The sequence below is a fragment of the Mastigoproctus giganteus genome, chromosome 5, assembly GCF_048544385.1.
Source record: "Mastigoproctus giganteus isolate SK-2022 chromosome 5, ASM4854438v1, whole genome shotgun sequence".
Lineage (NCBI taxonomy): Eukaryota > Metazoa > Arthropoda > Arachnida > Uropygi > Thelyphonidae > Mastigoproctus > Mastigoproctus giganteus.
Window position 1 is genome coordinate 102,099,370 of NC_143579.1, and position 14,503 is coordinate 102,113,872.

General features: G+C 34.9%; 1 protein-coding gene across 4 annotated transcripts in view; it reads right to left on the minus strand.

The window, feature by feature from the left end:
* The window catches only part of MFS18 (major facilitator superfamily transporter 18), a 299,997-nt gene that overhangs the window by 153,471 nt on the left and 132,023 nt on the right, over positions 1–14,503 (minus strand). For all 4 annotated transcript variants that reach the window (XM_090373372.1, XM_090373373.1, XM_090373374.1 and 1 more), the window contains 2 exons: positions 7,174–7,348; positions 360–456 (listed from right to left, as the gene is read on the minus strand). In XM_090373372.1, coding sequence (XP_090229498.1) covers positions 360–456; positions 7,174–7,348 — 272 coding nt within the window. The remainder of the gene's footprint in view (positions 1–359; positions 457–7,173; positions 7,349–14,503) is intronic.

Sequence of the window (14,503 nt, forward strand, 5' to 3'; positions counted from 1 at the left end):
AGATTTTGTTTAAGAGATTTGATTACGATTTGTACAATCTACCCAAGAAAAAATAAATACCTGTGTTATAAGCTTTTAATTATTTTCCCTAAGTCTGAGAAAATCGGTTTTAAAACCGGTTTTAAGAGTAAACTTCGGTTAAACTCGGTTTTGAAATTTCTCAGTTTTATGCAAGCCCTACCCTGTATATATATATATATGAATTTTGCTCACTGAAATATATATTTTTATTTCTAACCTTATATGAACACTAAAAGCCAGTTTTATTTTGCCCTGTATAAACCTTATATTAAATGTTTTATTCTAAATAACTGTTTAAAATTTTAGGTTTATCTTTTCAAAAATATGCATACTCTTACCTTTCCTTCTGGAAATGTTTCATCAAAGTAAGTAGGTAACCAATTTAACAAAATGTAAAAGGAATTAGTCTCCGTGTAATGGGCTAATAAAATTGACCTGTAAAATGTCAGATTGATATATGTAATATAGATTAACCATATAAAACTTGTAAGTAGATAGTATATGTAATTAAGGCTTATTATCCAGCCACAGAAAGTCTGTCTGGCATTAATTTAAAGCAGTTATTGTTCTAAAATGGAATGATTACTTACTTGGAATGGTTAATTATCATATAATCACTTTGTGTTCTTTTTGTAGTTATATTAATTCTGTAACTTAATCTGTTGGAACCAATGTGAGATTCATTTTGATCTTTACCTTCTTTTCTTCTTTTTTTTTTTTTTTTTTTTTTCCACTTTAAAACTTCTATGTTCATCCAGCTGTAACAATATTTTCAGAAAGTTTTTCTTTCAGTTTACCTGTTAAAAATTCAAGATAACTCTGTTATCTTGATCAAAATGATTCCTATGCACCTATTATTTGTTGCACAAGGTATCACCAAGTTAATGTAACATTATGCATCATAGGGATTGCAATCAAAGTTACAGTATCACTGGACTGTTGTTCAGAGTGGTCTAATTACAGGAGACTTCCATTGAGACAAATTTAATTTGCCACTATGGAATTGTGCTAGTGATTTCTGAAATGGAAATTTGAAATCAGCTGAAAGAGAAATGTATAGTTTCTTTTTTTTTTAAATATAGAAAGAGATGTAAAATACCTTGTGCTAATTAAGTTAAGAAAACTGCATGTAATGTATTAAAAAAATACAAAGTTTTCAAGCCTGAGTAATTCATTGGAAACTGTTAGAAATGAAAGTAAATAGTTTGAGTAACATTCACTGTTTGCTGGTTGTGGATATTGTTTACCTAAGAAAGGCAAAACTATTTTCTGAATGACATTAAAATGCAATAAACAATCCACAAATTTGACTTATTGAATTCTATTGCTTTTTTCTAACTAAAACACAGTGAGTCCTTATTGATGTGTTGTTTGCCTACTCCTCAAATTTCAACTAAAATTAAAAAAGTTTAAGAACTTTTTAAATAATATTATACTATAATATTATTAAAAAATATATTATACAGAAATGATATTATAAGAATTGAAAATTTCAAATGTAAACTTATACACTCAGTTTGAAACATTCAATAAGCAGAATCTGGTACACTTTCTTCATTGATTTCCATTCTATAATGTGCTCAATAGATTTACTGTGAGTTTTTTTTTTTTTTTTTTTTTTTACTATTGGAAAGCCTTCAGAAATAAAACTAACATTAATTTCTTCTAATTCTACTTTCTGTTTCCTATTTCAACTCTTTTGTTCTTCCTGCATTTGTATCTCACAATCCACTAATTACAATTTCACTATCAACATTTATGAAGTTGTCAAATGAAACTTTCAGTTACACCCAAACTGAAGAAATTTGGGTCAGTTTCCATTTTTTTGGAAATTTATTAGCCACTGCTTTAAATCCTCAGAAAACTGTTCAGCCTATTCATGAATAAAAAAATTCTCGCCTAAAGGAATCTTCTCTCCTCAGCATGAAAAAAACTTTAACACATACCATTCTATATCTGGACTTGGATAGTAATGCGTGATAGAGCTGAAAGGTAAGCTAGAGGTTATTATAAGTTGGAAAAATCTTGTAAGGGTAATGGATTTTATATTAATTTAGTTTAGAACTATCTTGTAGTTTTGCATTTTTTCTCCCTAAACAAAATAAATCAAAAAAAAAAATTGATAAAAAAAAATTAATTTTTTTTCTGTAAGGGGCACAAGCTAAATAATCTGCAAACAAAGATTACAAGAATCCTGTAATCCACTGTGCAACTTGTGCATGACCAGTTGGAAGGATTTTATTATACTGCTGGTAAATCATGCCAAACTACTGGTTCCTTTTTCTAGGAAAGATCCATTACTCTTTTTAGACATAAAATAAAACTTGATTTCTAATTTAGAATCAGCACCCAAAAAAGGTATCAATTTGTATTTCATGCAAATGTTAATTATTTTGTTGTCTTTTATTAGGTTGTGGGTTGTGATGTGAAATGATAAGCTACTGAAAACATTTCAGAACAGCCTAGCAAGATAATTCATTCTTACATAAAAATTAACATTGAAACTCGGAAAATGTTTAACTGTGAAAGATATAAATAACATTAAATGAAATATTTGCAGTCCCAAGAAAGAACTTCAGCCAGTTTTTCTGCAAAGAACAACTGATAATTTATTGTTATAAACTCTAACTACAACACATTTAGAAAATTTCATATGCAATGACATAATATAATTACCACACAGCCACAGCTGTGGGAGGAAGCAATTCTTCATCCTATCAATCTCCAAAGTTATCTCCCAATTCACTATTCCTGAAATAATAGTATTAGTAGAGGCAAATTATGCAAGAAAAAGAAAGCTTATACAGCATACGAGGTAAAAAATAAAATCATAACTTCCCATATCATCTATCCTACCCTCTAATAGTTTATATACTACTTCCTTGAATTTATTCAAACTACCCACCTCTACAATACCAGATGGGAATTTGTTTCTGCAATCAACTACCCACTGGCTCAAGGCAAATTTCCATAAGTCTACCCTGCAACCATCTTTCCTCAGTTTGAATTTATGCCCCCTCATACGTGTAATCAGAGCAAGAAGAATTCTATCTGCATTGAGCTTCCTGAATCCATTGAAAGCCTTAAACACCTCAATCTCCTCTGATGCCTGGTCTCCAGTATGCTTCAGTATGAAGCATTTCCTGGTAAGAGTATCCTTTTGTTGCTCACTAATCTCGCTGCTCTTCTCTGCATCCATTCTAACAGAACAAAAGATCCATATCCTTCGTAAACTGAGGACTTCAGATCTGAATACATTACTCAAGATGTAATGTATTCAGATCTGATATGTATTCAGCTTAGCGTTACCATTGCCTAATAAAATGGGATAATCACCTCCTTATATCTGCTTGCAAAATTCCTGTATATCCTTGACAAAACCCCATGAACTGTCATGGCAGCCTGTCTGCACTATTCAAAGAACTTCATATCTGCCAGCACTATTGTCCCCAGGTCCTTTTAATTCTCCACTACATTTGGTGTGATACCACAGAGTTGGTATGTTAATCTGGGATTACTGCTCTCCATGTACCTTGCATTTGGCAATATTAAACTTCACTTGCCACTTCTCTGCCTTGTCAAGATAGCAGCATGCCCTGATGACTGTCATTAACCAACCTGCCTACCTTCATATCATCTGCCGTGCTGTAATTAAGTTAAAAAATATATAAAATAACAATGGGTCAAGCATCGAACACTAGGAGACTCTGCTAATAACATTAGTCCAAGAAGAGTAGTACTAATAATAATGTTAGTAGCAGAGTATATGATGTCAAAATTATTTTTTGCATCCATTTCCTTTGTTACTGTGTCACAGTATCCAATGTAATTGGGCAGACAAGATCACCTCTTAATAAATCCATTCTATGCTTGTAGTATAACTGGATTCCTGTCTGGATGAGCCTGCATTACTTCTTTAACAAGTGATTCCATTATTTTCCCTGGAAATGAAGTCACACTAACAGATCTGTAATTACTCATGTTGCTTTTTGATATCCCTTTGTGAACTGGCAATATATTTGCATATTTCCAGTCCACAGGGAGGATGAAATCATTGCATTTTCATTTCCTGAATCCAAGGATTCTGTTATGATCATGGCCAAAGGTTTGCTTATCTCTTTTGCTGCCTCCTTTAGGGTGAGTCATGCTGGTTGATTCACAATGCTAAAGATTTCCTGATTGCATTACTATGCTTTAGATTTCTGGAACATAGACATTCCGCCAAAACTTGTAGATAGACAGAAAACACATGAAGCCACTGTGACTGCACCAGCCTCGTGTATTCAGACTGCCCAAACAAGTCTCAATCAGTGCAATGTCCTAACTGCAGAGCAAGAAAGAGAGACAGCCATTATTCCTACAGGGCCAAAAAGTGCCCTGAATAATTAAAGGAAAAAGAAAAGGTTAAACTCAAAACCAAAACAGGATCAATTACAGAAGCATGTCAACCCCTAAAATTTATCCAATTCAATTGTCAAAGGTCACTTTCTGTAATGAACCAAATAGCAAATATAACTACTGACAGGGAAAATTGAAGTTCTTTTACTGCAAAAATCCTACACCTACAAAGGGGCAATCAAGGGTCATCCTGCTGGTGGTAGGGTGAGCTCCTCCCAGACATTTTTTCTGGGCAGGGTAGAAACACTGTGGCACAGTGCTGGGCTGTCATTGCCATCTTTGACTCAGCCATAATGGTTACCAAGCATCAACAGTCCCTGCTCCTCCCATGCAGCTGTTGCATCCCTGAAGGAATCCTTTGGACAGCACTTTGTTCTTCTCCATCTGCATTCAATGTAGTAAACATTGCCAGCACATCCAACTTTTTCTTCACTTCCTGGATGAAGCTATCTTGAGGCTCAGACATAGTAATATAATTATTGAAACTGATACCAATGCCAATTCCTTGCTGTGGAATATCCCTTGAACTGATAGGAAAGCAAAACTAATAGAGGAACTCATTAATGCCAATGACCTGAAAGTTGTCAATACTCCGGGACATCCCCCAACATGCATGACATCAACTGGGACTCCTACATTGATATAACTCTGATAAATGAAAGACTTGGACTCACAACTGAGTCCAAGACTGGCAAGTTCGTGCCTCCAGCAGTGGAAGTAAACACAATCCCATCATCTTCAACATTGCTCCAGCTGCCAATACTGGAAGAAGAAAAAGAGGAAACCTTCCTGAATATAAAAGCTACAACACTAAACTTGCAAACTGGGATATCTTTGAACTCTACATCAGAACCTTTGCTACTCTAGACAACATTAAAAAATTAAAAAGCCTTCCATCCAAAGATCAAGTATTAGAATTTCAAAAGCTCAATCTCTGCCTGTAAAGCTTCAATTTCCAGAAGGAAACACAGATCAATGGACCACCAGAGGATAAATGATCTAACTCAAATTACAAATCATATGAGGCTCTCTAGAAGACAATACCAAAACTCAAAGAGAAATCACAGTCCACACGATGAAATACTCAGACTCCAGGAAGTCTACAAAGAATCAAAGTGGGTCTTCCATACAGCCATATACCAAGAAAAAAAAAGAAAGAAAGATTGGGAAACTCTTGTCAGTAGGACTGGTAATGAGGTTCCCTGGGAGCTTATCAATAAGCTTGTCATGGATAAATTTATCCCAAGTGACACCTAATCCACGGCCAACCTGAGCCAAACAACTTGGTCGCAAGCTGATGACAATATACTGGATGTCATCACACACCAGGACTTATCTCAGCAAGAGACCAACCTACAAATGATTATGCGTCTAGATCAAGACACATCAAGGCAATCCACACAGGAATCATTCCTAAGGGAGGAAACCGATCTTGCTGCGAAAACAACCAGATTGGGGAAATGCCCTGGACCTGATCTCATGGAGGCTGATGTTACACAAATGGCATCTTCAGTATTGAAAATTATCCAAAAAATGGATAGCTTTTTTGTGGATGCAGCAACAGAATTAATGACCTGTCTACTACTGGATTCAACAACATAGTCTAAGGATGTACTGTCTGAAACTGAAGGAAAAATGCATAACTTGTGACTCTCGCAATATTCAAGGACCATATACACATTTCATTTATTTTTATTTCTTCCTTTGCACTGTAAACCTTTCTAGCCTTGGCTGTATAAAGTTATTTGCCTAATATATTAATGTATTTTCATGTCTATTTTTTACAATCTATGTTTAGAAAATTGTCTAATGCAAACATGAAGGGTTGAATATTTACTGGTCCACAAGTTTGGCAAAAACTGACTTCAAAAGAACTGGAAAACAAAATGACTGATGTTGAGCAAAATTCCTGGAAGTCAGTGATGCACGTTTAGGCTCTACAGCTGGATGGCTTAAATCTATTTTATATAATATTAAATTATAATTAATATTAATTATAATTTAATATTATATACAACATTAATATTAATTTATATATTAATAATATATAAAATTCTACAGACTCATGGAGGTGTCTATAGAATTTTATATATTACAATCATCAGTAAAATAAATTAACATTGTTCTTTTATATTATAATCATCAGTAAAATAAATTAAGGTTTAAGAACTGCCACTGAAATTAGCTCAATAATTAACAGTCAGTGCAGTATTATTAAAAATACTTCAATTGTGACATGAGATCTTGTATTTTTTTTGTGTCGAAAATCCAACTTTGCATTTCTGGCTTTTTTTTCCCCAATGTTCTCCTCATACTTGTTAAGTAAAGCTTCAGAATGCCTATATTTAATTATCATTAGTACTAACATGTTCCATATTACCTTTTGTGCCCTTGAAAGATGATAATTAATCACCTGGCAGACACCCTTGTCCTATTCCACCTATCCTTATTACAAAGGATATTCTCTACTGCCCTGACAATAGAGTCAACAATTATAGCTACTACTACTACTGCCCTTGACTGTCCAACTGTTGAGTGCTTGATGAATCAGCTGAGTTAATTTCTTCTAGGGTAACAACCCTTTTCTTCAAGCACTCCAATTCATCCAACAAAACACTAACTTTATTTATATTGCCCACAGAACCTCACAAAAGAAAATATTCAAGAATTATACTTATCCTCCAATTCTGTTTACAAACTTCCTAGTTTGTAAACAGCACTATTCCAAATTAGAGGTTACAAAATTCAACTTACCAGAAAGCTGATTTTTTGAAGAGTGCAAGCCAAGGAATTGGAGTAGGAGGAGCCACATGGGGTTTATTAACCATGATGTTATTATCATCCATCAAAGGAATCAATTTGAGTCTTTTTGTGTTAAGTGGCATTACTATACACTTCAAGATAATGACCCATAACAACCCAAGAAGCCCTAAAATTTAAGTGAAGTTAAAGATATTTTGAAAAAATTCATATTAATATTATAATATATTCATATTAATATTATATATTAATAATATTATATATTAATAATATATAATATTATATTATTAAATAATTAATATATATAATTTATATCTGCAAATTAAACAGCAAATAGTGAGGAAGACATACAGAGTATTCCATGTCTGAAATAAGGTAAAATAAAGTCATATAAGAAATATGTCAGGTTCTTCTGCTTCAGATATGGAACTATAGCTTTTCCAATGGTAACAAATTAGTCAATATATACAGTGCTTTACATTTCAGGCATGTTAGCGAATAGTAATAATACATGATTTATAAAAAAAAAAAAAAAACCAAAAAGAATAATCTTTATGCAGTCTGTTTCTGCCATTCCACCATACTGGCCATCCATTCCTTCAATCAGCACATTGCAACAAAACATAATATCCAGTCCTTCAGCTATGCAATATGTTAAGTTGTAGCCTATGCGATATATATATAAAACAAAAAAGTAATAATTGCCAAATTTCTATTGATTAACTTGAAATAAATTTGCGAAGGCTCAAGTCTGTCTAACAGAGCTAAATACAAATTTTAATCAAATTTCATCCAATGGGAGTCGACTTATTACATTGATTTCTATTAGTCTGATTTTAATGAAAATCCATGCATTAGGAGTCAAATTATTACATGCAGATGGACCAATGAATAGACAGAAAGACAATGAAGAAAATAGGTGTTTTACATATACAGTGGCAAACAAAAAAACTGCATCACCTTAAAAAAAGAAAAATTTGTAGTGAAACATATCAGAGATTGATTATAGTCATTTTGTTTGTTGCAAAGCAAAGGTATTGTGTCAGATAATGCTTCTATTGCATTAGACATTAATTGCAAGGAATTGCATCAGCCGTTTCTATAAATATGGCATTGGAAGGGTATACACTCATTAGTATCCTGTTTTGCAGGGGTGTATGCATGGCTCCATATGTTCAGTTGACACCAAGAAAAAAAAAAAAGTGCAGTTGTTGCTCTGTCCCAGGAAGGGCTTAACTACACCTTGCTATCGCTGATAAAATAGGCTGCCACCAGTCAACAGTATCCCAGGTGCTGAAATTAAAGTGCAAAACTGGTGATCTGCAGAGAAGCCCTGGATCAGGTCATAAGAGTGACTACACCTACCCAAGATCGATGGTCTTGGCGCATTATAGCCTTAGTCGCTAATGCGCCAATAAAATCCAAACCAAACCAAACCCAAGATCGATATTTAAAATGGCCATGCCTTTGAATCGTCATGCTAGTGCTCCTGATCTAAAATCTGACTTGGAGATGGTCACTGGTGTTGAAACAATTGCACGAACTATCCAAAGACAGTGTTCGGAATGTGGTCTGCATGCCTATCGGCTGAAGAAGTCTTTGTTGACCCAACAAATGAGGAGGAAGTGACTTGCTTGGGCTAAAACGTATGTTTCATGGACAAAAGAGCAATGGGACACCATCTTTTCTGATGAATCGAAATTCAACCTTTATGGCTCAGATGGGAAGTGATATGAAGACGAAAATCGAAGGAATACCATCCTGATTGCATAAACCGACTGTAAAGTTGCTGGCCCGTTAGATTGTCTGGGGATGCATAACAAGCAAAGGGGTGGGGCAAATTAAGTTTATTAATGGAACGTTAAATGTAGAAACCTACACTGCTATCTTTGAGGAGTGCCTGAAACTCGTTATTAGGGATCACCACACAGACGTCCAAGTCCAAAACTGCATTATTCAACAGGACTCAGCACCTTGCCACACAGCAAAATTGGCAAGTCTTATGCTATTTAGATTTAATAATGAGTTTGTCTTCTTGTCTCACAAGGCTTAAATCATACACCAATGTTTTCCCTCATTTTTCTCCATTATTGTGCAGTCATACCTCAGAAATGCTGGCATTATAGTGTTGGACTGGTCCGGCAACAGTCCAGATTTGAACCCTAGTGAAAATTGCTGGTACGTAATGTCCTATAAAATTACTCAGAAGAAACCAACAAGTAAGATTCAGTTGCAGGAGAGAATTGTAAGGATGTGGTATCATGAAATTGGGCAACTGTATTTCCAGAAGTTTATTAACTCTATGCCAGATTGTTGCAAGGCGGTAATTGCATCTTGAGGAGGAACAAAATATTGAGGACTTATTTTGCTGATTTACAGTACATAATACTATTATGTTAACTTGTCATTTCAGTTTGTATATGCAATACGTAAATGCAATAAAATGTATGTTTAGTTTTCATGATTGCCATTTGCATGATTTCTCATATTTCCATTAATTACGCATTTTACCTTTGGGAAGATATTTATGGAAAATGGGTATATCAAGTGGAGTCTTTTAATTGGATTTCATTCACAGAGATATACACTGGTGTTCAAAGAAAGTGCATCACCCCCTAAAATTCTAATTTTGTTGTCCGAATAACGAAAGTATATGCAATAGTACTTTCGGGTAAGGGAAGTGCATAGGATGATAGGTTTAATTTCCTTTTTATTTATTTATTTATTTTTTTTATTTATTAATTATTATTATTTAGTTATTTATTTTATTTATTTATTTTTTTTTTTGTTTTTATCATTGTTTTGTTCGGATTTTTTTTTTTTTTTTGGCTGGTGTAACATAAGCCATAGGCTTTCTTGCACCATGCGGCCGTTACTAATACTAATACTAATATTTCTTACATATTGCATCAAATAAGATTTTCACACATAGGTGATGATGTAATAGTGCATCAGCTGTTACTTTCAGCTATATAAGCATGCTCTGCAAGAGTTGCAGTTATTCCTTGCTTGTGTTCAGGTTACGTGCAGTTGACGCCACGAAGAAAGAGTGCTACTGTCGCTTTACATGAGGAAGGATGTTCTTCCCATCATACTGCTTATAGTGTCTTGTAATCAGTCGACAGTGAGTAGATTTCTTTCCAAACTCAAGAATACTGGTTCTGCTGATAAGAAAAAAGAAACCAGATGCAAATGAGCCTCTACGCCAAAACAGGACCACGTTTTGAAGCACTTATGCTTAAAAACTGCAAAGCTTCTTCATCTGAGCTGAAAAGAGAATGGGAAGAACATACAGGAGTGGGAGCAATTGCAGTAACAGCCAAAAGACACCTCTTCAAAAATGGACTTGTAGCCTGCCATCCTAAGAAATGACATGAAATGTGTTTATTTTTGTAAAATAATTGGTTGTGAGATGTTGATTGTATTCTGCATTTACTTGATTTGTTAGTTCAGTAAAAGCAGTATCATCCTCTCACAAAAAAACCAAAAAGGCCTGATTAATTTGGTGTAAGGAGCATGTCAAATGTACCCCACGAGCAGTGGAAGTCAGCTATTTTCTCGAATGAGAAGAAATTCAACCTGCATGGCTCTAATGGGAGACAAACGATTCACCGTAGACGGGATGAAGAATACCATCCACACTGTATGGTGTCTACAGTGAAATTCCCTACCAGCCAAATGATAAGGGGGGGGTTGCATTTCGTATCGCAGATTAGGTCACCTGCAGTTTATAAAAGGTTCCATAAATGCCAATGGATACCTGGCTATATTGGAAGGCAAATTGCTGCCAACCATTAGAGATCATTTCAACCTGACAAGTAACTGCATCTTTCAGGACGATTCTGCTCCTTGTCATTGGGTGAAAAGTGTAAGTAGGCACTTCTGTAGTTACTTTAGCTTCATTTCTGCATTAGAGGTTCGGCAGTAATGTGTTTACATTTGTTACAGGTGAAAAAATGGTTCATTACAAATTGGAAGAATGGTTCATTACAACTCTTAGCTGGCCAAGAAACAGCCTGGACTTGAATCCTATAGAGAACTGTTGGCATGGTGTGGAATCTACAGTTGCCAGAAAGAAACCAAAGATCTTCGTGAATTTAAGGAAGCCATAATTCATGTTTGGAACCACAAACTATCAGTTGATTATCTTCAGAAATTGATCTTGTCAATGCCTCAATGGTGTGCTGCTTTCATCAGGGCCAGAGGCGGTCCAACTAAATATTAGTTTGCACCTCGTGAACTTTTCATTTTGTTTTCCATTTAAAATAAATTGAAGCAAATTGAGGGCTTCTGATAGCAATTCAGCCATAATTGTCGTGTTTACCAAAACTGTTGTATAAAGGTTGCAAATGCTCATTTTGGAATATTTTGAGAGCACCTGTCAAATATTACTTAGCTTTGCCTTAACCGTTAATAAATATCTTTTGTTTATATTTCTATTTGTGATGCCATTATAATGTGGTTATGATTAGAGTCTATACAGATGTGAAAAGGACTGCGGCAAACATATTGTCCACTGCTAATATTGTGAAGGTTAAGTTTTGTATATTATATTGTCCTATGCATTTTCTATAGATCTATCGAGACATATATCTTAACCAGATTATCTTACTATAATTCTCCCCATAATACTATAAAAATACTATACAGGCAACCCCCGTATAACACAGTACTTCTACAACACTATTTCACTCTACCACGACTGATAAATTGTGGCAATCCTCACACAACATGATACTTATACAACGTGGTTTCACTCTTACACGATTAAAGAATTGCGGAAAACCTCATATAACAAGGTATTTTTAAGCTTTTGTGGTGGGGGGAACTCTGCTATTACGTTGGATGTAATTTTTCAACATTTCCATTTGTTTTTGTGAATCCCACTTTTAGCTGTATGTCGTTATGCAAATATATATATATACACAGTGGCAGACAAAAAACCTGCATTACTTGTGAATTTTGAAAATATGTTTTGCACTGCATTGTTGGTTGTAGAAATGTTCGAAATGCATTTGTCACATATATAATTCTGTGAATGAAATCCAATAAAAAGACTCCACCTGATATACCCAATTGCCATAAATATCTTCCCAAAGGGTAAAATACGTAATTAATGGAAATATGAGAAATCATGCAAATGGCAATCATGACAACTAAACATACATTTTATTGCATTTACGTGTAAAATATTATGTACTGTAAATTTTGCTGATTTACAGTACGTAATAGTATTATGTACTGTAAATCAGCAAAATAAGTCCTCAATATTTTGTTGGTCCTCCTCAGCTGCAATTACACCCTTGCAACAATATGGCACAGAGTTAATCAACTTTTGTATATACGGTTACCCAATTTCATGGTACTACACCTTTACAATGCTCTCCTGCAGCTGAATCTTACTTATTGGCTTCTTATGAGCAATTTTAGATGACATTTTGTACCAGCAATTTTCAATAGGGTTCAAATGTACTGTTCCCAGACCAGTCCAACATTGTAATGCCAGCATTTCTGAGGTATGACTGCACCATAATGGAGAAAAACAAGGGAAAACATTGGTGTATGTTTTAAGCCTTGTGAGACACGAAGACAAACTCATCATTAAATCTAAATAGCATAAAACTTACCAATTTTGCTGTGTGGCAAGGTGCTGTTGAAAAATGCAGTTTTAGACTTGAACATCTGTGTGGTGATCCCTAATAATGGGTTTCAGGCACTCCTCCTCCAAGATAGCAGTGTGGGTTTCCTGCATTCACGGTTCCATCAATAAACTTAATTTACCCCACCCTTTGCTTGTTATACATCCCCAGACCATCTCACCAGCAGGGAACTTTACATTCGGTGTTATGCAGTCAGGCCGATTTTTGTCTTCTGACAAATCGCTTCCCATACAAGCCATGCAGGTTGAATGACTCTCCACAACTAAATCCTTCCTCTTCTCAGTGATACCATCATCAACCAGCGACTTCTGATACTACTGCAGATTAGCAGAACAAATTTATATCTAGAACTTGTTCCAGCCTTACTGATCTTATTTTTGGATGACTTTACTACTGCTGTTTGACTGAAGACCTTTTCTCTTTGTGGACTACTTTGGGCAGCACTGGATAAAGACATGAACAAAGACTAATTTTTTATAAAATTTAAAATTGGTACCAATCCCTTCACTGCTTCACATATTCTGTCTTTGTCCTTTATTATTGTATTCACTGTTGACACTGATAAATCTAAATTTCACACAATAATTGTTAATGTTTGACCATTTTCATACATCCTTATTATTTTAATTTTCCGATTCAAATTGATTGCTTTCCTGTTCTTTGTAAATTTACTAGAACCGCTGTCACTTATTCTCTTCGATGGCACCATGATAAAGGTCAAAATGAAATTTTCTGTAAAGAACTTCACAGGGCTAAGTTACAAGAGATGCTGTCACACCTTACGACATATGAAGGTAGTATGACGTGAAGTCATTGAAAATGGTAGGACAACATGAATTTCAACTTCACCACAATAACCCGACATGTGCAACAAATATTACATACAAAATGCAAACAAAAGCTCCACTTCACTCTCAAACAAAACTGAACTGACTCTACAATCCAGAAAGAAAGGATGTAGAGATGAAGGGCTAGAGTTTGTTATTTGTTATTTGGTTTTTAGGAACATTAGCAACTAAGGCCATATTGCTCCGGGGATATGCGGTGGTCATTCCCTGACCTTTCCGTATCCTCCGTATTTGGTGGTGACGGGAATGAACCCCAGTCTAATCAAGAAGCGTGTGCTACTCACTGCTGCTCCTACCCACCTGGCTACAGAGGCACCAGAGAGCTAGAGTGTCTAGAGTGTAAATCTTCAAAAAAATAGCTGATGGGATACCATCCACGTGACTTGAACTTTGTGAGGGTTTCTCTGAAGTGTTTTGACTTAGTTCACCTGTCTCAAACACATGTAGAATGTTTCTTTAGAATTTTTAAAACAGAAAATGAAATGTTAACTTTGGTTATTTACCTAGATTCTAGTTACGACGCAGGTTATTATCCAACATAGTTTGTATGGGAAAGAAAATAAAAGTCGGGGACTAACTGTATATAAGAAAAAACCAATATGGACCATGCCTGCTGATGTTTAATGGTCAAATTATAACAAGTTTGTCGATGTGCTGTTTGTCAATACTAACCATGATAAACTACCCTCCAGCAGGAGTGCCAGTATAGTGAAGTCTCCCACAATACCAAAAAATTTGGCTCTCTTCACGGCTAATCACAGGGCCATCCCAAGTTTTAGGATAATTTTTCTAACCATATCTTACTGAGCAGATAAC